We start from the raw sequence: 25,386 nt of genomic DNA, 5'->3' as shown, positions 1-25,386 counted from the left end.
AAGATGTAAACAGTTCCACTATGCTAATTGTTGAGATAGTTTCAGATTCTATTATCATCCATAATGATTTGTTATATATTTTTTCCATTTTGCATTCTTTATTCATTATGAATACATTCTTGTATTTGAGGTTTTCTGATTTTTGTATTATGTAAGAACTGTCATTTGAAAGCAGGGACCTCACTTTTGTAATTTTGGTTTCCTCCAAGTGCCTAGAAGAGTAATTTATGTTCTTTAAAAGTATTTGAGTGAAGATATATTAAATGTTACTTTATGTTCAGTATTGTCTGTCATATTAATATCAATCTAGCATGAAACATTAAAAATATAAAATTATTAGTGAGAAATATTTTGCCAAGATTTTTATTAGTAAATTACAGGTATACAGAGAAAGAAATAATAAAGAGAAATTCTACCAAAAATATAAAATGAGACTTTTTATTTTGCATTCATGGGTTGTTGGTCCAGTGATTTCTGAGTAAATTTCACTAAAATATTTTCCTTCAAAGCAAATACCTGTAGAACAAGATATGATACGTATGCAATAAAAATATTATTTCAATGCTTTTCTTGTCCAAAGAGGTTCAATTGCTGGGAAATCTGAGTCAAGTCCTGCTAGTATGTAAAAGAAAAATTTTGTGGTATAAAACCCATAATATTTTTACTAGTTCCTTACCATATCTATTCTTTTAAAATTGTTCATTATTCTTAAATAATGTAAAAATCTTTGCATCTTTTTCTTTTTGCAGGTCCTTGTCTGTTCTGATGATCAGCATATCTTCTTTAATATCACAACGTTTTCAAGAACAATTAGTGAACAAAGCAGAACTTCTTTTTGACACCATAGATTCTTCACAGGTCAACACTGCAAGAAGAATAGTACAATTTCTTCGAAATATTAAATATAATTATTACCCTCTATTAGAAAGGTGCAATAAGATGTTTTTAAGCAATGCAAACAACCTTGATTTGGAGTCAGTCAGTAAAATACTTAAACTATACAACTCTCTACAGTTTCATAGTTTTGAATTTCTTTTAATGGCTAAAAAGAGGCTAACTGAAATGATTCCTCTGTTTGATCAACCTGCTAGCTTTGTAAAATTGTTTGTAGCATTGGGACCCATGGCAGGACCTGAAGAAAAGAAACAGTAAGTTTAGCAAAAAATGCTTTATTTTTCTCTGGAGAATATATGGAGCTTAAATCTTCCTGCAGTTCTTGAAGGCACAAAAATCAACCCATTAAACCATGGAATGGGAAATAATCTTACATGCTCTGCTTCTTTATTCTTTCTTTGTGATTATTCTAATTTACACCTCAAACTCTTACTCTCCTATTGTGTTTCAAAATGGGGCCAGTACCCCCTGGTTGTGGTCAACACAGCAGGGCATGGGAGAGAACACCATCTAAGTGTTTTTATTTTCATTTATTTTTTCTTTTTCAATGACTTTTTTGGGGACCACTTAAATGTTTTTATTCCTTGTTCCTAGGCCGTATGACTGGCTTTAACACAGGTGTAAGACTCCCCAACTCAGTGTAGGCTGTACACTATTCAGAATTATTATAACTGTTAATAATAGAGCATTTTTTTGCTTTGGCTTCACATTTATCATCAAAAGCACTTACTGCATAAATTGGCATATGTTCCTGTGTAAGGTTTGTGTGATTTTGATCTACCTTGTTTGAGGGATTTCCAGTATCTCCAAATATTAATGTAGATAGAAATTTTAGGGATATAAAGATGAGCAAATACTATATACATGATTACTGATAGGCGCAAACTCATAAGTACTTTTAGTGGGTCAGTTAAGCAGGGGTTCCAGAGAGTTGCATAATAGAAGTATCTATATCATTACATCATTACTCTGTTAGCCAAACTTCATGGAGAGCTTTATTTTTAAGAATCCTTTGAATTATATAGGAAGAAATTTAAGAGACTGTATCAAGATGAGATCATGATTATTTAAAAAACTTATTGGAATCTCTTTGTCACTAAGTATTGTTAAAATCTCATATGCTAAAGCAGTACAAAAGTTGCATTTAACTGGGTTCCTGCCTTCAAGGATTTTATATTCTAATTGGGAGGATAGAAATATATAATTGAAACATATAAATACAGTAACATTGTAATATAGTTTATGAATAAGTATTCAAATTAGTGATATAGATAGTAAGTGCTGTGCGCAGACAGAAAAGTAAGGGGAAAATGTAGACAAAAGTGGCTGGGAAAAGCTATGAGAATCTGGGTTTAAAATGTTTGATAAAGCTGGTGAAAAGGATAGTCTGGAGTAGTGTGAGTAGAAAATTAATTTATCCTATCTTCAGAGTTCATGTTTTGGGCTTGTCTTCTAAAAGACACATATTCAAATACTTTTTATTATTGCACTGCTTTGGATGGTTTCAAAATGGACCATTTTATAAGTTTTCAGTTTATAGGTTTACAGCAAGTACTTAGTACATAAGATTTCTGTTACTGTGCAGATATATTGATACCTCCTGATCAAATCTTACTCAATTTTTAAAAATTGGGATAGTGTTAGAATGGCAGCTGTTAATTCTTTAGCTCTCTAGTACTAAATAATTTCACGGAATTACTGTACTTTATTACTATTATAACCTTATTTAACTTGTCTATTTTTAAAGACAATTTAAGATTAAATTATACTGAGGCCTCAATTGCTTTGAAAAATATATTTTTATTTGATTTTGAAACTATATACATATTTGAACTTAGTTTTTCTTCATTTTCTGTTATTTAAGGACTGTTACTTAAATTTTTAAAATAAACTAATTATCAGTTTTTCAACATAAAAGTATTTGTCTTTGCTTCTAGACTTGAATCAACTATATTACTCATGTCAGAGGGGCTGACTGGCCAGCAAGCCCTGGCAGTGATGGGAGCAATGGAAGAGATGGAAACCAGAAATTCACGTCTGATTAAAAAGTAATGCTTCCTGAAATTCATGCTGTTAAGTTTAGTTGTCATTCATAAGTAGCTATGTTTTTGAGGAAAAATTATGTTTTTTTCCCCTTATAATCTAACTGTGGGTTTTGAAGAAATAAGGCATTAACACTCAAGGTATTGTTTATTTCCTAAAAAGTTTGTTTTTCAAAATAGAGATTCTATGGTTGTTTATAGCATTTTTCATTTCATTTGCTACTGTTGTTATTCTCAAGCAGAATATCATAATCTAGGAAAGTGGAGAGCTTAGAGAAGATCCTACTTTTCAAAAGGATAGTTTCTGCAAAACAGTTAACGTGCTTGTGAGCTTGAATTGCTTCACACCACAGCTGTTACCTTGAGATCGTACTATCATATCTTGACTTTTTGTTAATTTGAGACTTAAGAAGGAAAATACTCATGTTTCAGTTTATGTATGTATAATTTTTTATTATCTATCATATATTCCTTTCTAAAATATTCCTTCTGCCCTATTTCTTCAATGTACTGTCTCAGCATTTTCCATTGCTTTTAAGCTTCTCTAGAAGAGAGCCAGTGGATTTAAGGATGAAAATTAAATCAGTTTTGTTAAAGATTTTTGGAGAGGGGGCAGGATGTGGAGTTTGATGGTACTATTCTGTGAGATTTTTTTAAATTTAGGAAGTAAAACTGCTTTTCTTTCTTCTTACTGTTAATAATTAAATATTTAATTAACACTTCATTGATAGCTCTTACCTCATTCTATTTTGTTACCTTTCTGTCACCATCTTTTAAAAATTAATTTATTTTTATTTTTCAGTTACATTTGATATTCAATATTATATTAGTTTCAGGTGTACAGCATAGTGGGTAGACATGTACATAATTTATGAAGTGATAATTTCCTCTTCCCCCCATAATCTAGTACCCACCTGGCAACATTTCTGTCACCATCTTGGAACAGTTCTTCCAGAACAGAAAACCTTGTCTCATTCATTGCTCTTTCTCTAGCATAGAGCATGTCTGGTATGGAAGGAGCTCCTCAGTCAATGTTTAATAAATAAGTGAATGAATTGGTTATAATATATATTGTATCACTCTTTAGAATTGCTTCAATTCTGCATAAGAATTTGGATGATTATAAACCAATAGAGTTATTGAAGATAACTCAAGCATTGATCTGTCTACATTTCCAAAGTAAAGAGCTTTTTGTGAAACTTAAAGAATTACTGCTTAGGTAAGATTAAAGTAGAATTGTTTGTTGAGTCTTTCATTTTATAATCTAATCTTTCAATTTGTAATCTAGTTTTATTTAATTATTGTGGAACTTTTGGAGGTAGGATTGGGTAGCTTATTAAAATGTTGAGACACTTCTCTCTCCCCTGCCCATTCTGCCAGGGCTTATAATTGGTACATTTTGAAATGGAAATGAGGTCAATAGGGTGATGAGTTCCCTAGGGCATGAATAACAGTAAAAGCCAAGACATTCTCTTTCCTGCAGGAATAGAATAATCATGAAAATATTGGCGCTGTTGAAGAAGGCAGACTCCATTTGGGAACATTCATATTTAGGAGACTTCAGTTTGCCTTCTTGCCTGTTCTAAGGAAGATGATTTGAGTTTGGGTGGTGGGTACATAATACAATATACAATTCATATATAATAGACATGTATGTTTGAAACCTCTATGATCTTACTAACCAATGTCACCCCAATAAACTTAATTTAATATTTTTATATGTAAGCCCTGGCTGCGGTAGCTCAGTGGATTGAGCGTCGGCCTACGAGCCAAGTGTCACTGGTTCGATTCCCAGTCAGGGCACATTACTAGGTTGCACATCAGGTCCCCAGTTGGGGGTGCAAGTGAGAGGCAACTATACATTGATGTTTCTCTCTCTCCTTTCCTCTCTCTCTAATAAAATAAAAATAAAATAAAAGAAAGAAAGAAACAAATTATTTAAAAAAATTTTTATATGTAATTTAAAAAATAAGGTATATAAAGGGAATGTTAGTGAAAAGGTATTTTCATACAGAATTTTTCCTTTATAATTTAAAATTCTCTGCTTTTCTATGAATGTATAATAGCATTCATATTTCAACTAAGGGTTATTCAGTTTTCCATTGACTTTTATTGCACTAAAATAGAGTTTTCCATAAAATTTTATTTTAAAGATCAGAATAATGACTTGAATGAAATTAAAATCAGACCAATTTCTCCCCCACCATTTTTCCATACCAGTTTGATTTATTATGGTAATTTCTGAAAGACTAAGTGTGAGACTTTATGTCATTATGGTTAAGAAGGATTCTAAATGAGGTATCACAAACAGGTCCAGAGACATGATTTACTTGGTGTACACAGTATTTTTAAAAAATTAAATTATATATTCAGTTTGCCTATAGGTATGTTATTAGAAAAATAAGATAGGCGTGGGAGTGTCAAAGAGGATTTCACTTCAACTAATGTTTTATTTCTTTTATAAGAAGACTTGAATCAAATATGACAATGTTGAAGTATATTGAATTAAAAAATATTTTAATATTTAAAAAATCCTCACTTGAGGATATGTTTATTGATTTGAGAAAGAGAGGAAGAGGGGGAGAGAGAGAGAGAGAGAGAGAGAGAGAGAGAGAAAGAAAGAAAGAAGGAAAGAAACATCGCTGTGAGAAACATTGCCTCCTGTACACACCCTGACTAGGGATGGACCCTGTAATCCAGGTATGTGCTCTGACCTGGGATTGAACCCACAACCTTTTGGTGTAGGGGACGATGCTCCAACTAACAGAGCCTCCTGGCCAGGATGAAGTTTAGTAATTCCTAGTAGCAAGAGCTCTTATATATTTCTATCGTTCAAATTTTTTCAAAAAATTAGTTGGGAGATGTTATATAAGATATAGGTACTTATGCTTCAGGATTATCTTCCCCACTTTAGTGCATATTGTGTGAAGGAACACAATCTAATTAAACTAGTTCATGTAAATGTTTATATAAATAGTCCCTGAAAATATTAGGGGAACCCTGGGAATTCATGTACTGGAATAATATATATTTTTAACATATTTAATTATAATTTAGATAAAAAATATATATCTCTTCCTCATTATCCTGCTCCCCCTTCCACTCCTAAGAGTAGGGGTAGTACTTTACTTCATGGATTAATTTTGCCTGTTTTGTCTAGTTTCTTTTGCTCAATTTTTTATGAGATTTATCTATGTGTTTTTGCAGTATAGTATTCATAAGAATTAACAAAAAATTTTTTTAATCCATTCTACTATTGATGTATATTTGATTTATTTCCAGTTTTTTGGCTATTACAAATAGTGCTGTTATGAATATCCTTGTACATATTTTTTAGTGAACATATGTATGCATTTCTGTGGATATTGACCAAGGAGTGTGAAGTGGTTGGACTAGCCAATTCCCACTTGCAGAATGTGAGCATTTCTTTTGCTTCACAGTCTTCCCAATACTTGGTATTATTTTCCTAATTTTAGCCATGCTGGTGACTATGGGGTGGTATTACAAATAAACACATATTCACATGTAAATTTTGGAATTTGAGGATGAATCACATGGAAAAACATGAACTGGAGATTAGAGAAATTTTGTGTGTTGGGGGTTTATCTTTATACAAGTATCACAAGATTAGGAGATATTGAGAATTCTATCCCTTGAGTCAATTCTGCAAACAGATACAGCTATTGAGGGCTTTCTTTTTTTTATGTAAAACAGTGTATTAATTTTTTGTGGTTATAAAAATAAAATATTTAGTACTTATTGAGTATTTCCTTTGTCTCAGGCACTGGGACAAATATTATATAAAAATCATTTAGAGATTTTTTTTGTGGTTCAGAGGGTGATGATTGGGTATTAACGCTATTACCTCCCTCAGTCACTCAAACTTTTAAAACAATTAAATTTATTGGGGTGACATTGGTTAAGAAGATTGTATAGGTTTCAAGTGTACAATTCCATGATACATCACCCTATATATTGCATTGTGTGCCCACCACCCAAAGTCACATCTTCTCCCGTCACCATATATTTGACCACCTTTACTCTTTACTTCCCCCCGTTCCCTCTGGTAACCACCATACTGTTGTCTGTGTCTATGAACTTTTGTTTATCCCTCAAACTTTTTTATGATGTCAGCACGTTACTCATCTGATATGAAAACAAAAGTTTTGAAAACAAAAATAGTATAAAGAAGAAAATAAAAGTCATTTACAAAACTACTCATCCACTGTCAACATTTGGTTTATTTCCTTGTGTTATATACTTACTTATATATGTGTATATATGTATAGATATATGTTTTTTTTCATAATTAAGAATCACAAACATTCAGTTTGGTATTTTACTTTATTTCCCCCATTCAATCTTATCAGCATTTCCCCATATCATTTAGAACTATTTGTAACTTTTTAATGACTGGATATTACCCATCATATAATTCAGTTACCCGTTTCCCATCACTGGGTAGATTGTTTTCAAATTTTGGCCACATTAAAAATATGATTAATAATATAACAGAAATCTTTGCCTGCATTTTAGATTATTTTTTTAGGATAGTTTCCTCAACAGGGAACTGTTAAATTACTTTCCAGAAAGGTTACAGCAACTTTTAAAGTTTACCAGTAGTGAATGAGAATGCCTGTATCAATGCACCTTTACTAGCATTGAATATTATGAATATTTCAATATGAAAATTTATTATTTTAAAAAGTAACTCAGTTTTGTTTTAATTTATATTTGATTATATATTCTAGTATTTCTAAAACCTAAAGATTCTTTAAAATCTCCTAGTTTTTTATTTGATTTTAACATCTGCTGTCTTGGTGGTAGGAATCTTACCATGGAGGTTTGGGAAAGTCGGAGTAAAGAATGGAGCCAATTGTATGTGTTTTCTGGGATTTTTTTAAGGCTGGATTTCCAGTATAGCAGAAGTAAGATTGGAACCAGTATAACTGAGTGATCACTGTATGCCAGCACCTATACTAGGTACCAACTCCTGACAGGTCATATCGGAAATTCTTTAACCCAAATTCTGTCTCTAGCAGTAGCACTGGAAAGAAATATTGTTCTAATGTTCTGACGTTGACCTTCGATTGCAGGGACTATGATTTTGTTTTTGCATAAAACACTTGGAATGTGCTTTAGATTATTTTAGGGCTTCCCTTAGTAACTATGGACCTATCATCTTTGAAATAATTAACCATTCCTAAATTAACTTCTATTTTAAGCCTATCCCACCTATTAATTATAATAATAATTATATATTCATATTTTAACATATATGTTTTAGCTTTTATTGCTGATGTATTAATTTTTTTCTTTTCACTTTCCCCCCTGTCTTTGTAGTTACTTGAAAATTAGTGTCAAACCTAGTGAGATTTCCATCCTGGTCTCTGCTATTTCTATGCTTCCATCTCCTCACCTAGATGAAGTGGGGATATCTCGAATTGAAGCAGTTTTACCACAGTGTGACCTAAATGACCTGAATAATTTTGCCACATCTGTTTTAAGATGGATTCAGTATGGTCACGTGTATCTGGATAGTTCTACTGGAAAACAGCTGAAACTACTTCAAAAATTAGATCACTATGGTCATCAGAGACTACAAAAATGCAACAGTTTGAATCTGTTATGGGAAGAACTTAAATCTTTAAAAGGAGAGTGGTTTGCTGAGTCGCTTCTTGAAGAAACAGTTGCTGCTTTACAGTGTTTGATGGATGAAATTAATTATATAAATGTTGCAGGAATTGCATCCTTTATTTCTAGAACTAACTACCTCAACACTTTGCTACTTGATAAGATAGCCTCAGTGGTCCTTCAACAGACTGAAAAGGTAAAATTGAAATGACACACAGTTTTATATAGTTGTCAGCTTGTAAAACCATAAATGTTTATCCTAAGTACTTGGAGAACTTAATTGGAATTTGAAGTTTAAAAATTAAACTCTAGTTTTTCATTCAGCAATTTGTTGTTTCTCCCCCTTAAACCCTTTTTCTCCAGCATTACAGTTACGAGCATCACTGTTAAGATTAGTAGTCAAAATTTGTTTACCAGAAGGAAATACTTCAGGCAATACTGGTTGTATTAGGATATTAGAGTATGAATGATTTTAGTTTTTGCTTTTTTTGTGTGTTCTGTAATCCTGTGATACTACTTTTACTATTTTTAAAAACAGTTATATTTGTCCTGGCCGGTGTGGCTCAGTGGATTGAGTACCAGACTGCAAACCAAAGGATCACCAATTTAAGTCCCAGTCAAGTCCCAACATGCCTGGGTTGTGGGCCAGGTCCCCAGTTGGGGACGCGCAAGAGGCAACCACACATGGATGTTTCTCTCCCTCTCTTTCTCCCTCCCTTCCCCTCTTTCTAAAAATAAATAAATAAAATCTTTAAAAAATAAAATAAAAATATAAAAACATATTCAAAAGTATGAGAGAAGTGTGAAACAAAATTTTAAGGAGTCCACTGACTTCAGTACAGTTGACTCTTGAACAATGTGGGGGTTATTATTAAATCCATATAAGTTTTAACTCCCCCAAAACTTAACCACTAGCAGTCTATGGTTGACTGGGTAACATAAACAGTTAACACATATTTTGTATGTTAGATGTATTATACACTGTATCCTTACAATAAAGTAAGCTAGAGAAAAGAAAATACTAAGATTATAAGGAAGAGAGTGTAGGCCCTGGCTGCTGTGGCTCAGTGGATTGAGCATCAGCCTGCGAACCAAGTGTCGCTGGTTCGATTCCCAATAAGTGCACATGACTAGGTTGCACGTCAGGTCCCCAGTTGGGGGCATGTGAGAGGCAACCACATAGTGAAGTTTCTCTTTTTCTCCTTTCCCCTCTCTATAATAAATAAATAAATAAATAAAATTGTAAAAAAAAAGAAGAAGAAGAGGAGAGTGTACATTTACAGTATTTATTGAAGAAAATCTGCATATAAGTGGATCCGTGTAGTTCAAACCCGTGTTTAGGATCTACTGTATTCTTAAATTGTCAGTGTGTCTTCTTACAAATCCATTCCTGGAACTTATAAAATGCTGCCTTTTGGGTTAAATGAGAAGCTCACAAAATTTTATTGTATATATCAGGATAAGGCTTTTACTTAGTATTTCTCTCAAATGAAAATAAAAGTGTCTTGTTTGCTTAGCATATTGGCAGTATTGGATGAATGATTGAATAGCGAAATAAAAAAAATGAATGAAAGACAAAATAAATTCTGATGATTAGAAACTAAGAAACTCCATTAATTACATTATATGAGTCTACAAAATGCTCTAAAATCATATAAATTAGTGATACTATTTCCCATTTGTTTTAATGACTAGTGAATTTCTGGAATTGGATTTTACATCTAACAAAATTAATTTGTCAGTTATCCGAATTACTTTTTCTTTATTAACACGCAGAGTTACTAGATATTAATGGTGATGTTAAATAGATTATAGCAGGATGAAAAAATTAATAAACTAATAATATTTATTGTTTAACTGTAGGCATGTTTACTTAACTATAGGCCTGTTAGAAAAAGACTTCTATTTAACATAATTAAGTTAAAATTTTGTTTTACTGAATTTTAAACATTTTTGTTCTATTTATACAGATCCATCCTTTTGCGATCTTTGCTATTATTCTGCCATTCAGCATCTTGAACTATGATCCACCTCAAAGGGATGAATTTTTTGGAACTTGCATTCAACACCTTAATTCTTACTTAAGTATGTACATTGTTTGGTACTAAGTTGAATGAATAGGTGAGAGGATACTGTTGCCGATATTTCTCATTTGAAGGGTAACCTTAATAGCTGTGAGTGTTATACCTAAAACAAAAGTTTACATCCATTTCTGAAACTTTGTTATTAAGAAAAATGTCAAACTTATGGATAAAATTGAAAGATAGATTTAATAATCATTAACATTTTACCATATTTGCTTTACTGTATGTCTCTCTTGCTCTATTTTTTTCTGAGTAATTTCAGAGTAAATTGCAGGCATTGTGACCCTTCAGCTCTAATTACTCAGGCATACACTTTTCTAAGAATAATGAACTTCTATATCACCACAATTCTGTTATAACACCTAAGAAAATTAGTACTCTCCTAATGTATAGTACACAGTTAGTGTGTAAATTACCTTCATTACTCCCCAAATACAAAATACTGTGGTGGTTTACCTAGGACCCATTCTAGGTATACTCATTGTGTGGCTGTTATCTCTTTGTTCTCTTAGAGTCCAGAATATTCTCTGGGTTTTTGGTTTTCTTTTGGTTTTATATTTTGCTTGCAATTGACTTGGGGGAAAGGTTTTTGTTTCTTCTAACATTTTCTTACCAAAGCTTTCAAATATACAGAAAAATTGAAATAACAATATAACAAACATCTATATACCATATACCCAACATCTATCTTTTGAATGATTAACATTTGCAACATTTGCTCTGTGTGTGGATGTGTACACATGGGTGTGTGTATGATGAACTATTTGAAGTGTCAGCCTCAAAACTTGAGGTTATAAGGACATTCAGTATCACACTTAAGAAAATGAACAAGTACCATTTATACCATAATAAAATTTTCCCAGATCTTACCACATTGTCTTTTATAACTTTTCTTTAAAGCAACTAATATTAAGTTGCTATGTCACTTTCTCCTTATCTTTTTTCTGTGGTATTATTATTTTTTAAATAAAAGATATTGGCCATTTATTGTGGATTGTTCACATTATTAATTTGTGTGGTTGCTTTCTGTTAAAACCTTGCTCTTCATCTCCAGTATTTCTAGTAAACTAGAAGTTAGGAATAGATACTTGATTAGATTCAAATTAAATATTTTTAGCAAAAATGCCTTGTGTGTGGTGCTGTGTACCTAATATTTGTAACACATCTGTATCATATCTGACTCTTTTTCTCAGTTTTAATAGTTAAGCTGGTGTGGGACCAGTACAAATACATTAATTGTATTAGTATCATGCTCATAGACTGTGCTACATTTTGGGGGGATCTATAGGCCAAATAGTGTCCAACCATATCAGATACTATTGTGTCTGCTAATAGTCAAATAAAATGGGACTGTAGAAAGTATATGTTTATATACGAATGAGTGTATGCATGTGTGGCATTTATATACATCCTTTTTTAGTAACACAACTATGAGACTCGAAACTGAGGTTTAAAATATGCTCTCCTAGTTCACTTATGTCAGAAGGAAATGAAAGAATGACTCTTCCCATATTCTCTAAATAGAGGCTTAGATATATATTTTTTAAAAAAAATTTAGGATATAAGAGAAAAAAGGTTGAAAAGTACAGCTTTGAGTTTAAAAAAAAAAAAGACTTACTGAGAGAATGTTTGAAAATTATTGAAGACCTTTATAAGTACAGTTAAAAATAACTAGTGGAGCAATAACTTATTTGGAATAAATATTAGTTTTGACAGATCAACTTTGCTGCTGGAGATCTTCGCTATGAATATTTACTTCATTTATCTTAATCTTACTTTATTAAAGTCAGCAAAAAAATCCAAAAGAAAATATTTAATTTTCTTTTGTACTTTGCAAAAATATTGCTGCAATAGGGCATTCTGGATTACTCCTTCCCTCTCATCAGAAATGTCTCTTGGATGAGATAAACCAGCTAAATTATCTTAAGCCTTATACTCTGGGATATGTACCATGCTTCTGGGTGGCAGGTAAGAGAGGAGGTTCTAGGTGAGATCTGAGCTTCATGCATGTATGCACTCAGCCTGGAAATCTGAGATCCCTACAGAAAAGCACAGTGTAGTGGTCCAGATTCCAGGCTGGACTGTCCAGGTTGAATCTCACCCTCCACTTGCTAAACATGTGACTTTGGGCAAGTCATTTAACTTCTATGTATCTCTGTACACTCATCTATAAAGTAAAGATAGTAACCATTTCTTCTGTATACTGAAGTGAGATTTTAAATGAATTAATATTTGCCCTCGATCAGCTGGTTGGAGTGTCATTGCGATACTCTTTAAGGTTGCAGGTTTGGTCCCTGGTCAGGGCACATATAGGAATCAACCAATGAATGCATCAATAAATGGAATAGGAAATTGGTGTTTCTCTTTGTCCCCCGCCCCCCCACATCAATAAATTAAAAAAAAAAAAAATTAAAGTCCTGGCTGCTGTCGCTCAGTGGTTTGAGCGTCAGTCTGCGAGCCAAGTATCGCTGGTTCGATCCCCAGTTAGGGCACATGACTAGGTTGCACGTCAGGTCCCCAGTTGGGGGCGCAAGTGAGAGGCAACCACACAGTGATATTTCTCTCCCTCTCTTTCTCCTTTCATCTCTCTCTAAAAAAACAAAACAAAACAAATAAATAATTTAAAAAATATATTAAATGAGTTAATATTTGTAAAGTGCCTACAGTGATACCCAACACATTCTGAGCACTATTATCATCATTAATACATAGAGACAAGGATCACTTCTCCTTTTTATATACATTATTGATCTTTAGGTTTGAATTCTTTTTCTTTTCAAGGCAATTAAAAGACTTTTTTATGAAGTTTCTTTAGTAATAAAGCATTCACATATCCTTAGCATATAGTATGAACTTATACAAATTGAGTCACCCAGGGAATCGGTATACAGATCACCGAACAGATTACCACAGTACCCTTCTCCTTGTCCCCCTTTCCTATTCTACCCCCACCCAAAGTTACCACTTCACCCTGACAGTATTGTAGCAATATAGATTAGTTTTGGCAAGGTTGTTTGTGTCACTTTTTAAAAAGCTGGTTTTACCTGAATAAAGTGTTTGCTTATGTATATGTGAAGTGGCTGTACATTATAATTTTTTTTAAATCTTACTTTTGTGTTAGGTGTATTGGATCCTCTCATATTAGTGTTTCTTGGTTTCTACTTGGCCACACTTGAATATTTTCCAGAAGATCTGATAAAGACAATATTTAACATCAAATTCTTAGGCAGATTGGATTCTCAACTTCAAGGTATGTATCTACATTTTATTAAGTTATCATTTATACTTTTTATTCAAGTTTCAGCTCTGACTATACCAAAGCATTTAAATGTTAATTTTTTGGTTTGCTTATAGAAATATTTCCTCCTTATTGTAGAAAACACAGAAAATGTAAAACAGAAAATAATAGATTACTCAATCTTACCACCAAGTGAAACTACTACTTTTAATGTTTTGGAGTGTGTCTTTCTTTTCTGTCTTATTCCTGCTCTTATGTATATGTTTATATACCTATTTGCATTTTAAAACAAAATTTGGATTATTTATATATTTTTGTGTCTGGATAACCTGCCATGATATGGATGTAATTATCTTAGAAGTTGTTATTATAAATAATAATTGTCATACATGAACCATTGACCTCATTTTTGTTTCCTGGAGATAAATGTGGACTATTAGGTCGATGAAAATTCTTTGGTAGTATTTTTTAAAATGTAGTTTTAAAATTAATAATTAGTGGAAACAACATAGGAGTTGGTCCTAATCATGCCACTGAATATAATAACTTAAAAATATAAAGCATATGTGTGCAACTGAAATGATTTTGTGAGAATAAAAGGATCAGCCAATAATGGGGATAAATGAATGTGAAAAAATCTATTGTCTTTGCTATGCCCAAGCTATTAAAATCCATTAATATATTTATTTATTTCAGTTTTATGTTCATCTCTAAATACGCGGGTCCAGTTTCGTCTTATGGAATTAAATAGAGCAGTCTGCTTGGAATGCCCTGAGTATCAGATTCCGTGGTTTCATGACCGCTTCTGTCAACAACATTATAATAAAGGTTTGAGTCTTCTTTGGGTCAGAAAGTGAAGTTTAATTCTAAAGTAAATTATTATGGTAGTGTATTGTTATTATTTTAAACCTAACCATGAAACCAGAGTTCCTAACAGTGCCATGACTTGTATAATGGAACCACTATGTAAGCAAGATTTGTGTTATAAGAATTTCTTAATATTTAGGATACTAAACCTCTTTTGTAGAGAGCAAAGAACTTGTGTTATACTGAATTTAGTGTCATTGCATGTGGTATTACATTGAAGCTCTTGTTGGAAATATTAATCTTTATTTTTCAGTTTGTAGAATTGGATGATTTTCATTCAAAAACATTATTTTAAGTGAACTAATTGTTTTTACTTTCATAAAGATATTGGCAGCCTGAATAGAGCACAGCAACAGATTTATAAAATGTTAGCGGAGGTACTAGGAGGAATCAACTGTGTAAAAGCCTCAGTTCTTACATCTTATTACCACACAATAGGTAAGTCTTTAATCATCTCATTAACTGTAATTTTTAAAAGAAAGGTTTTTTGAATTTTTTCAAGTTATCTTGAAAACTTGCAAAGACGTAGAAGACAACAGTGGGGTTCCCATGACCCAGCATTTTGCTATTCTTCAAAAAAGAATTTTTTAAGGTCTTTTACCAATTCTGAGTACATAAAACCCAGATTTAGATTCATTGGACGTTTCTGGGTCTTCAAGAGATTCTGACCTTTCCACTCAGTGTCCTGAAGTTAGGGAAATTACTTATGTCAGTTTCATTGTTTTAAGTTCATCTCAAAAACTTAAGTTGGATTATCAACCTGGATGAGGGTCTCCGTAAGTATGTGCTCAACTGCAGCCTGGTCAATATTGTGTCTCAGTGGTGTTGTAGAAGGCATTCCAATGTAGTTGAGGATGACAAAGCTGATAGACCAGGCGATGCGTTTGATGGCAATATTAAGGGCTTTTAAAAATGGCTAAATTCAAGTGGTAAGCATAAATGAAAAATGAAATTTTAAGAGGATTAACATAAATTTTCTAAAATTAGATTTAGAAAACATCTGCGTATATACAGAATATTTTAAAGGATTATAAGCTTGATATAAGCCAATAATATAAATGGTTGCCGAAAATCAAATACTCTTTTAAACGATATTATTAATAATGAGAAAGTTGGTAGTCTTACTGTATTCTGTCCTTCAGACACATCTTAGTGTTGTATTCTCATTTTCAGCATTGCATTTTATGAGAGACAGTGACAAGGCCTAGAAACAAAGGCCTTAGAAAGAACTAGGAAAGACTTGGACTACATGGATTTCAATCTTTGAGCAAGGTCCTAAACCTCTGAACTTTATTAGTTTTTTCATTTATAAAATGAGGATAATAATATCTGCTTAATAGGGTTAACTGACATACTACATGAAAAGCATTTAGCACTACCCTTAGAATATAGTAAGTGCTCAATAAATTTTATTTTAAAACTAAGGATGTTTAGTCTGAAAACAAGAAGTCCTATGGACAGCATAAAACTTAAAATATTTTAAGAATTGTATATATTATAGAATTGTACATCTGAAACCTATATTATTTTATTAACCAATGTCATCCCAATAAATTCAATACAATTAAAAAGGATATTGGAAGGATTGTTATATTGGATGTCTCTATCTCAAGGATAAAAATGGTAAAAAATTAAAGCAAGCAGATTTGAATTCAGTATATGCAGAAGTTTGTGAAAGACTTGTTGAAACATTAAAATGGGCTGCCTTGTGAAGAAGTAGTGTTCAGGCAGAAGCTGGATGATCCCGTGATGGTGTATGTGTATGTATGTGTGATTTCTGTACTTGGCCAGAGGCTGAAACAGATAGTCATTAAAACCCTTGAACCACAAAACACATAATTCAGTTGTTTGGTTTTAAATTAGTCAGCATTTGGTTTGGCTATGAGTGACAAAAATCCAAAATTGACAGAAATTTAACAAAACTCATTTCTTTCTCATTCTCTCATACACATAGGATGTCCCGGGCTGGGCTGCCAGCTCCACAAACATTAAAGATCCAGGATCTTTCTATTTTATAATTTATCATGTAGCTTCCACTTCACGGTCCAAGATGGCTGCTCCAGTTTCAGCCAACATATTTATAGTCTGAGCAGGAGGAGGGAAGGAAAAGAAGGGTGTCCCTTTAAATACAGTTCTCTGAAGTTGTACATACCATTTTAAAATTCTACCTAGTGGCCACACGAGGTTGCAAGTGAGTTTAGAAAAGATGGTTTTTATTCTGGGTGGCACATACCCAGCTGAGATTTAAGGACTATTAAAAATAAAGAGAAGAATTGGGTATTGGCTAACAACTTGCAGTCTCTGCCAGAAGGTTGGTTTATTTTATTTTTGTTTTTAAATTTTTAAAAAATATTTATTTTTAGAGAGAGGGGAGGGAGAAAGAGAGGGAGAGAAACATCAGTGTGTGGTTGCCTATCAGGTACTCCTGACTGGAGACCTGGTGCGCAACCCAGGCATGTGCCCTGACTGGGAATCAAACCAGTGACCCTTTGGTTCACAGGCCCATGCTCAATCCACTGAGCCATACCAGCCAGGGCCAGAGGGCTGTTTTAAAAGATAGATTTACTCTTGTTTATCTGTACTGTTTGAAAGGTAGGTTATACTCCTATAAAAGTAATGCTCATAGAAGGAAACACACTAAAATATGAATATGAAAATGATCTGTAACCCCATCTCATATAATTTAAAATTACAGAGCATCAAATTTGTGATACGCACTATGGCTGGCTCTTTATTCCTGCTATTGCATTTTATTCTTTTTGTTTGTTTTGTTAATGTTTCTTTCAAACTAGAATACATATCCATTGTAAACTGTATATAAATCATTAAAAATAAGATTTAATAGGTAATATTTTATGTATAAGAATGTGGTATAATTAAGATAACATGTACTATGAGTAAGAATTACGGGTTGGAAACATTACTTCTTTTTTAAATTGTTGTTCTACTACAGTTGTCCCACATTTCCCCATTGCTCTTCCCTGCCCTGCCCACCTTCCCCCTCCCACAGTCAGTTCCCACCCTGTTGTCCATGTCCATGGGTCATTTATACTATTCTTTGACTAGATTCTTCCCCTTCTCTCCACCCTTCTTCCCCTCCCCCCTTCCCTCTGATCACTGTCAATCTGTTCCTTGTTTCCATGTCTCTGGTTCTATTTTGCTCATTTTTTTTGTTCATTAGGTTCCTGTATTAGGTGAGATCATATGGTATTTTTCTTTCTCCGCCTGGCTTATTTCACTAAGCATAATACTCTCCAGTTCCATCCATTGTTGTCACAAAAGGTAGGAGTTCCTTCTTTCTTTCTGCTGCATAGTATTCCATTGTGTAAATGTACCACAGTTTTTTTGACCCACTCATCCACTGAGGGACACTTAGGCTGTTTCCAATGTTTGGCTACTACAAATAGTGTTGCTATGAACATAGGTTCTTCTGAATTGCTGTTTCAGGATTCTTTGGGGATAATCCTAGCAATGGAATCACAGGATCAAAAGGCAGTTCCATTTTTAGTTTTTTGAGGAAATTCCATACTGTTTTCCACAGTGGCTGCACGAGTCTGCATTCCCACCAACAGTGCACTAGGGTTCCCGTTTCTCCACATCCTCGCCAACACTTGTTTGTTGATTTGTTAATGATGGGCATTCTGACCACTGTGAGGTGGTATCTCATTGTGGTTTTAATTTGCATCTCTCTGATGGCTAGTGATGTTGAGCATTCTTCAGTATGCCTGTGGACCTTCTGTATGTCCTCCCTGGAGAAGTGTCTGTTCAGGTCCTTTGTCCAATTTTTAATTGGGCTGTCTTCTTGGTGTTGAGTCATATAACTTCTTTATATATTTTGGAGACCAAACCCTTGTCCGAGGTATCATTGGCAAATATGTTTTCCCATACAGTTGGTTCCCTTTTCACTTTACTGATGTTTTCTTTCGCTGAGCAGAAGCTTTTTAATTTGATGTAGTTCCATTTGTTTATTCTTTCCTTTATTTCCCTTGCCCTAAGAGATGTTATCAGCAAAAATATTGCTGCACGGGATATCTGAAATTTTCCTGCCTATGTTTTTCCTCTAGGACTTCTATGTTGTCATGGCTTACATTTAAGTCTTTGATCCATCTTGAGTTTATTCTGGTGTATGGTTGGGAACATTACTTTTTAGGTATTAAAAAAAAGTTTAAAAATCACATGACATGTGATTATTAGAAAAACCTGAAAGGGTAGATAACAAAAAAGAAAAATCAGATCATTCCCAGCGTGATGGTGTCCTCATCCACCTCTTTGCATGATGTCTGGGGCCTTTTGAAGGTGCTGCACAGCGACTCCTATGGGGAGCTGAGCAAATACAGGGACCAGCACTTCCAGGGTGAAAAGGAAGAACAGGAAAAATTACTGAAGAAAAGCTGTACATTGTATGTTGGAAATCTTTCTTTTTACACAACTGAAGAACAAATCTATGAACTCTTCAGCAAAAGTAGTGACATAAAGAAAATCATTATGGGCCTGGATAAAATAAAGAGAACAGCATGTGGTTTCTGTTTTGTGGAATACTATTCAAGAGCAGATGCAGAAAATGCCATGCAATACATAAATGGAACTCATCTGGATGCCTGGAAGATTCACACAGACTGGAATGCAGGCTTTACAGAGGGCAGGCAGTATGGCCGTGAACGGTCTGGGGCCAGGTACGAGATGAGTATCGACAGGACTATGATGCTGGGAGAGGAGTCTATGGAAAACTAGTCAAAAACCAGTGAGCAGTAAGAACCCTATCGTTTAAAGTTCACTCCTTTGGCCTGCTGAATTTGACATCCATTACCCAAGGTCTGCAAATCTGCCATTTTTACCAAGTTTCGAGAGCCAGAAACCTACTTCATGGTTTTCCTCTGAAAATTGTTAAAGAACAAAATTAAAGAGAATGCCTTCAATTCTGGTCTTAGAATATTGGCCATGTGTTCAGGTTACCAGAATGATTTCTTTACCAGGTCAAAAGCTGTGTTCCTCGGCAACAGATTTTATCTATAATGTCAGTCTATCAACCAAACAACAAAAAAATCCCACACACTTGAAAACTGAAAAAATTTTGTTTGCCATGTTTATGTCTAAGTAGGTTCATGGTCTACACTGGGGCTTAGAATTACTATTTAAAAATTTTAAAGTTTCCTTGAAGTAAAATTTAATAAATGATGTTTTATGGTATTGTAAAAAAAAAGAAAAATCACTCATGATACAAGCACTGTTTACTTTTGATGTGTTTTTGTATTTCTAACTAACTTTAAAAATCAAAAATGGCTTATTTTATAGTGTTTGTAACTTTCTTAGTTTACATATTGTATATATTTTTCTATGCCAATAGTGAAAATACACTATTCTTAATGGCTGTATACTATTTCATAGAATGAGGTTGCTGTGGTTTATATAATTGATACTTAAGATTTTTTTTTTCTGGTATGTACATCTGTCCAACAATGCTGCAATTTCACATAACATAATAGTAATTGATACACATATATTGCTTATCATGTTAGACACTGTTTAAGTGTGATATATAATAAACTTATTTATGTCTCTATAAGGAATGTAAATTATTCTATTTTACAGATAAGGCCCAGAGACAATATTGCTTTCTCAAGATTATGTAGCTGGCAAATGGGGTAGCCAGGATTAGACCTAATCATTCTAGCTCCAGAATTGATTCTCTTAATAAGAGAATTATAGTTCATGTTTAAACTTGAAGATGCTTCAATTCCCCAGTTTCTCTTATGTGTAAAAACTAGATAATTAAAGATACCTTTTCTTTTCATTCATTGTATCTTTTTTTTTTCTTGATTTAAGTATGTATATGATTGTTTTTATTATGGAAAAATTTCAATCATATACAAAAGTGGGAGAATCAACATTCAGCAGAAATAATTATCAATACCCACTCACCAGAGTCCCATCTGATTCTTTTCAAGCCAATCACAGATTATATACATTTTAGAATGTGTAGCTAAAAGATAAGGATGGCTTTCTAAAAACTTAAACACAAGTACCATCATCACGCCTACAACCATTCACAATTTCTCAATGTCAAATAGCTTGCCAATGCTCAAAACCTCAATTTTCTTTTACTTTACAGTTGATTTGTTAAAAGTGAGATCCAAACATTGCATTTGGTTATTTGTCTTTTTTATGTTCTACCTTTCTCTCCTTTTTCCTTAAAATTTATTTATTGCAATTTTTTTTTTTTACATTCTGAACTTTTCTAATTGCAGCCCTAGGGTGTCATTTAACATTTCCTGTAAGCCAGGAGACAGATTTAGAGGTTTGATTGGATTCAGGCTAGAATTTTTTTTGTGGGGGCAGACTTTTTAAGGTGGTATGTACTTTTTATTGCATCATATCAGAAGGCACATGAGGCTGGTTGTCTTCTTCTTTATTATATAAAGATCCATCAGTGGGTTTGTGTGTTCAGTTAGCTCATCCATTAGAAAATTCTCCCAGCAGCATTTCACCTGTTGATTTTAGTAGCCATTAAAATCATTACCTAAATCCATCATTCATTAGAGGGGGCAAAGTAGTGCTATCCTTCATCTGTCATTCCTTCTGAATATATTAGCTGGAATTTGTCTATAAAGAACTTTCTGCAACTATTTATGCTTATGTACAGCTTCATATAGGAAAGACAGGATACATGCTTGAATCTTTACTAGTTTTCAGATGAGTTGGCTTAGCTCCCTCCAAATGTGATCAACAGAATTACAAGATTTAAAACAAAACTCTTTAATGTGATTTGACCTGGTCCAGTGCTTAAATATAGCCCCATGTTAAATATAGTTTACTAATACTTGCTAGTTGATTTTTATTGATTGATTTTCAAACAGAGGTGCCATTGGACCAGATCTTTATACAGTAAGTTGGATAATTAGGGAGGTGCATCATTCTTTTCGTGTGTGTGTGTGTGTGTCATACACACATATATATTTAAATATATATCTTAAACTTTTACCTGTAAGAATTTACCTTCATACTGTTGATTCCTGTACTTACAGATTTTGAGTGTATATTGGATAAAAGAAAAAAACCTCTTCCTTATGAAGGTCATAATATAACTTTGGGAAAAGTGCCAGAAATGCACTGGGAATCAAATACCCAAAGAGGTGGATCAGAGCTGCCACCAGGAACTGAAAGGTAACTTATTTTTTAGTTTCAGATTTTGTCATCTAAATATATTTGAACTCATTTATCAGGGATTTATGGAGTAGTAGAATCTCCTTCTCATCTATCTCATGCATTCTACCTCTGTACCTTTTTTGTGTGTGTGTTTTCTGCCTTAATGGCTTTCCTTAGTTGTCTAACGCCTAGCATCTCTCTCTAAGGTGCTGATCTTCAATTGACTTCAGCAGAAGCAAATAGTGTCTTCTTAAGAGCTTCCATACCTCTGCTTTTCTGATAGCATTCAGTCACTTCTTACACTGCTATCAAGCTGTGTCGCTTTAGCTTTGTATCCTTCACAGTGCCTGCCTTACGTATAGTAGTTGCATAATAAATATGTATTGGGCAGAGAAACAAATGGATGAAAGCATGGATATTTAGTATAATATGCTATATTGATCATAAAGTAGGCTTGTCATTGATTACTAATTTAGGTAGAAAATAACTTGTTATACTCATTTATATTCATTTGGCTTTTGTTAGTTTATTAGGGTGCAACCTTGTTCCTGAAAGGGTTATAATTATTGTTTCTCATTTTGATTTTAGAAATAAATATTTATTTTTATTTTATGTAGAATTGCTTTGGAGTTTTTGGATTTAAGAGCTTTTTGTAGAAACGTCCCTCATTTAAAAGGAAAATCTGCTATGAAAAAACGACATTTGGAAATTTTGGGCTATCGCGTAATTCAGGTATGAGATACTCATGAAAAACAGCCTCTAAGAGACCTAGAAGACCCTTACCTGTACATGTGTTTCTTTTTAATGTTAAAGTTCTAGAATTACATCTTTTTAATATTCAAAAAAGTTGTTTTAAAATATATGAAACAAAACATCCTCCATTTTTTTTGAAGAATAGTAAATAAAAATCATTTCTTGTCTCTAGATTACCTGTTGATTTGTACATTTATCTTACCAGATGGAGAGAGTTACAGAGAAAAAATGGCTAAGGTATGAATGTAGGAAAGGTACCTAGGAAAAACTGTCTATTGTTGGTATTATAGAAAGCTGTGAGGCACAAGAAGGTCTCTGGGGTTTGTCAGGAAGGACCCATTTGGATTCCAAAAAGGGTTCAAAGGCTATACTTATGTAAACTAATTTTATAGGGTTCCTACAGCTATACTCAGTAGTGCTTATAAGTCTTTCTTGATTTTTTTGTTGTTGCCTTAAAATTTCCATTTAAACTACATTACTTATTTTACAGATCCCTCATTTTGAATGGAACTCTATGGCATTGTCAACAAAGGATGCTCGGATGGACTACCTGAGAGAACGTATATTTGGAGATGGCAAATCATGAGTGTAGTTTTTATTTAAAATTAGTTATCATCGTGTGTCACATATGAAGTTATTTTAATTAAATGGCCTGACTCAGTTAAATAATAGTATAGAATTGACTAGTTTCAAGGTCAGTTGAATCCCTGTTAAAATAAACAGACACTTTACAATGGAATACTCTCTCTACTATCTGGTTGGAAACTGTTTAAAATACTTAATATAAAAGACATGTAGCTTTTAAGAAACTTAAATAGTTTACAACTCATTTTTCAGTACATACTGTGTGCCAGTACTATTTTAGATACTGAGAATATACCATATCTTCCCGGGGTGCAAACAAAATAAATGGTATTAAGTGCTAGGGAAAAGAACTCAGAGGGGATAGGAATATTGTGGGTGGATGGAATTTTAAATAGGGTGATCTGGGAAAGACGAGGTTATCATTTGAGTAAAGACTTGAGGAGAGGCTATCTGGGGGTAGAGTACTCCAAGCAGAGGAATGAGTAGGTGCAAAGACCCTGAGGAATGTGCCTGGAATGGTAGAGTATAACAAGGAATCTTGCGGCTAGAGCAGAGCAAATGGGTCGGAAGTGTAATAGGAGAAAAGATAGATAACTGAGTCAAATATATATGATGTCATGGCTATTCTGAGATAAGAGGCCATTGGAGAATTTCTAGCAAAGGAATAAAGAACTCATATTTTAACTGGATCACTCTGACGACTACTTTGAGATGAGAAAGGACTGCAGTGGGGCAAGTATATAAGCAGGGAAATGCATTGAAATAAGACAAGACATGAATGGTGGCTTCTAGAGAGTAATGGCCATGGAAGTAATGAGAAGCGGTCATATTTTTAAATGTATTTTGAAAATAGAGGCAACAGAATTTGCTCAATGAGTGGATATGAGGTATGAAAAAAGGGAAAAAGGATAATTGTACATTTTTGTCCCGGGCAACCGAAAAAATGACACTGCTGTTGACCGAGATGGGGGAAGTCCATGGGAAGAGGAAGGTGGGAAGTGATAGTGATGGTGAGGATTATGATTTTGGTTTTAGATATGTTGAGTTTGTGATGCCTTTTAAATATCTAAGTGGAGATATCAAATAGGCATTTTAATAAATGAGTTTGGTGGTGAGGGGAGAGGTCCAGACTCCATAATTAACTTGGAAGTTGTCAGTAGTATTTAATGTGATGAGACTAGAAGAAATCACTAAAAAGTGCTTAGAGGAAGTTGTGAATGGAAGAGAGGTCTGAAGACTGAGCTCTGGGTGTTCCAACATGAAGAGGTTAAGAAGAGGGCCAAGAATAAGCAAAGAAGACTAGACAGGATTGGCCGATTAGATAGGAGGAAAGGTCATAGGTAGTGATACTTCTTAGAAGCCATTTCAAGGAGGAGGAAGTGAGCAATTATATGAGATGCTGCTGATAGGTCAGGTAAGATGAGAACTGGAAAATAGTCATTAAATTTAGCAACATGAGAAAATCACTGGTAACTGTGAGAAGATTCATTTTGATGAAGTGGTGAGTTTCAAAGCCTGACTGGTTCAAGAGAAAGGAGGAGACAAGATTTTTTTATAAATGGAAGCAAAGAAACCAGGGGAAGTGGACCAATCGAGACTTGGTCTGATCCTACAGATACTGAGGAGGAAAAAATGACTTTCTCTTTGTCTTACAACACCTTTATTCAATAAAATAGTTACTAAGGGCCTACTATGTGATATAATCCCTAACTCTTCCAAGACCGGTATATATGTGCTCAGCCAAAAGGCACCTGGTGGTGAGAGTGGAGGTAACTGGCCACCTGAAATGTTATCTTCTTACTCCATGACCCTCTAAATCCATTGTCAAAATAAGTTGAGGACCTTAAATTTTTTTTTTTATATATTTTACTGATTATGCTGTCACAGTTGTCCCCAATTTCTTTTCTCTTTGCTCCCTTCTGCCCAGCATCACCCTTCCTCCAGCAATTCTACTCCCCTTAGTTCATGTCCATGGGTTGTGCATATAAGTTCTTTGCCTTTACCCTTTCCTGTACTATTCTTAACATCCCCTTGTCTATTCTGCACGCTCTTACTATGCTTCTTAATTCCTGCACCATTTCCCCCTTCTCCCTCCCAGCTGACATCCCTCCAGATGATTCCCATACCTATGATTCTCTTCCCACTC

At 33.6% G+C, this 25,386-nt stretch overlaps 1 protein-coding gene and 1 pseudogene across 5 annotated transcripts in view; both read left to right on the top strand.

Annotated features, from left to right (window-relative positions):
• Positions 1 to 23,437, top strand: part of FASTKD1 (FASTK mitochondrial RNA regulator 1) — a 37,559-nt gene extending 14,122 nt beyond the window's left edge. For 4 of the 5 annotated variants that reach the window (XM_090280536.1, XM_090280550.1, XM_090280553.1 and 1 more), the window contains exons 5-15: positions 750 to 1,148; positions 2,832 to 2,942; positions 4,024 to 4,155; positions 8,280 to 8,766; positions 10,541 to 10,655; positions 13,776 to 13,904; positions 14,589 to 14,720; positions 15,084 to 15,197; positions 21,782 to 21,920; positions 22,520 to 22,634; positions 23,146 to 23,437. In XM_090280536.1, the coding sequence (XP_090136662.1) occupies positions 750 to 1,148; positions 2,832 to 2,942; positions 4,024 to 4,155; positions 8,280 to 8,766; positions 10,541 to 10,655; positions 13,776 to 13,904; positions 14,589 to 14,720; positions 15,084 to 15,197; positions 21,782 to 21,920; positions 22,520 to 22,634; positions 23,146 to 23,241 (1,969 nt within the window). In that variant the 3' untranslated portion in view covers positions 23,242 to 23,437. Of the gene's footprint in view, positions 1 to 749; positions 1,149 to 2,831; positions 2,943 to 4,023; positions 4,156 to 8,279; positions 8,767 to 10,540; positions 10,656 to 13,775; positions 13,905 to 14,588; positions 14,721 to 15,083; positions 15,198 to 17,940; positions 18,042 to 21,781; positions 21,921 to 22,519; positions 22,635 to 23,145 lie in introns of those variants that run through there. The other variant, XR_016511818.1, reaches the window with a different exon arrangement.
• Positions 18,791 to 19,871, top strand: LOC150022190 (nuclear cap-binding protein subunit 2 pseudogene; annotated as a pseudogene).
• Positions 23,438 to 25,386: the final 1,949 nt, after the last annotated feature.

The sequence above is a fragment of the Furipterus horrens genome, unplaced genomic scaffold, assembly GCF_987537825.1.
Source record: "Furipterus horrens unplaced genomic scaffold, mFurHor1.1.pri manual_scaffold_1, whole genome shotgun sequence".
Taxonomy (NCBI): domain Eukaryota; kingdom Metazoa; phylum Chordata; class Mammalia; order Chiroptera; family Furipteridae; genus Furipterus; species Furipterus horrens.
Note: the sequence above shows the minus strand (reverse complement) of the source record. Positions and strands in the feature narration are given on the sequence as shown.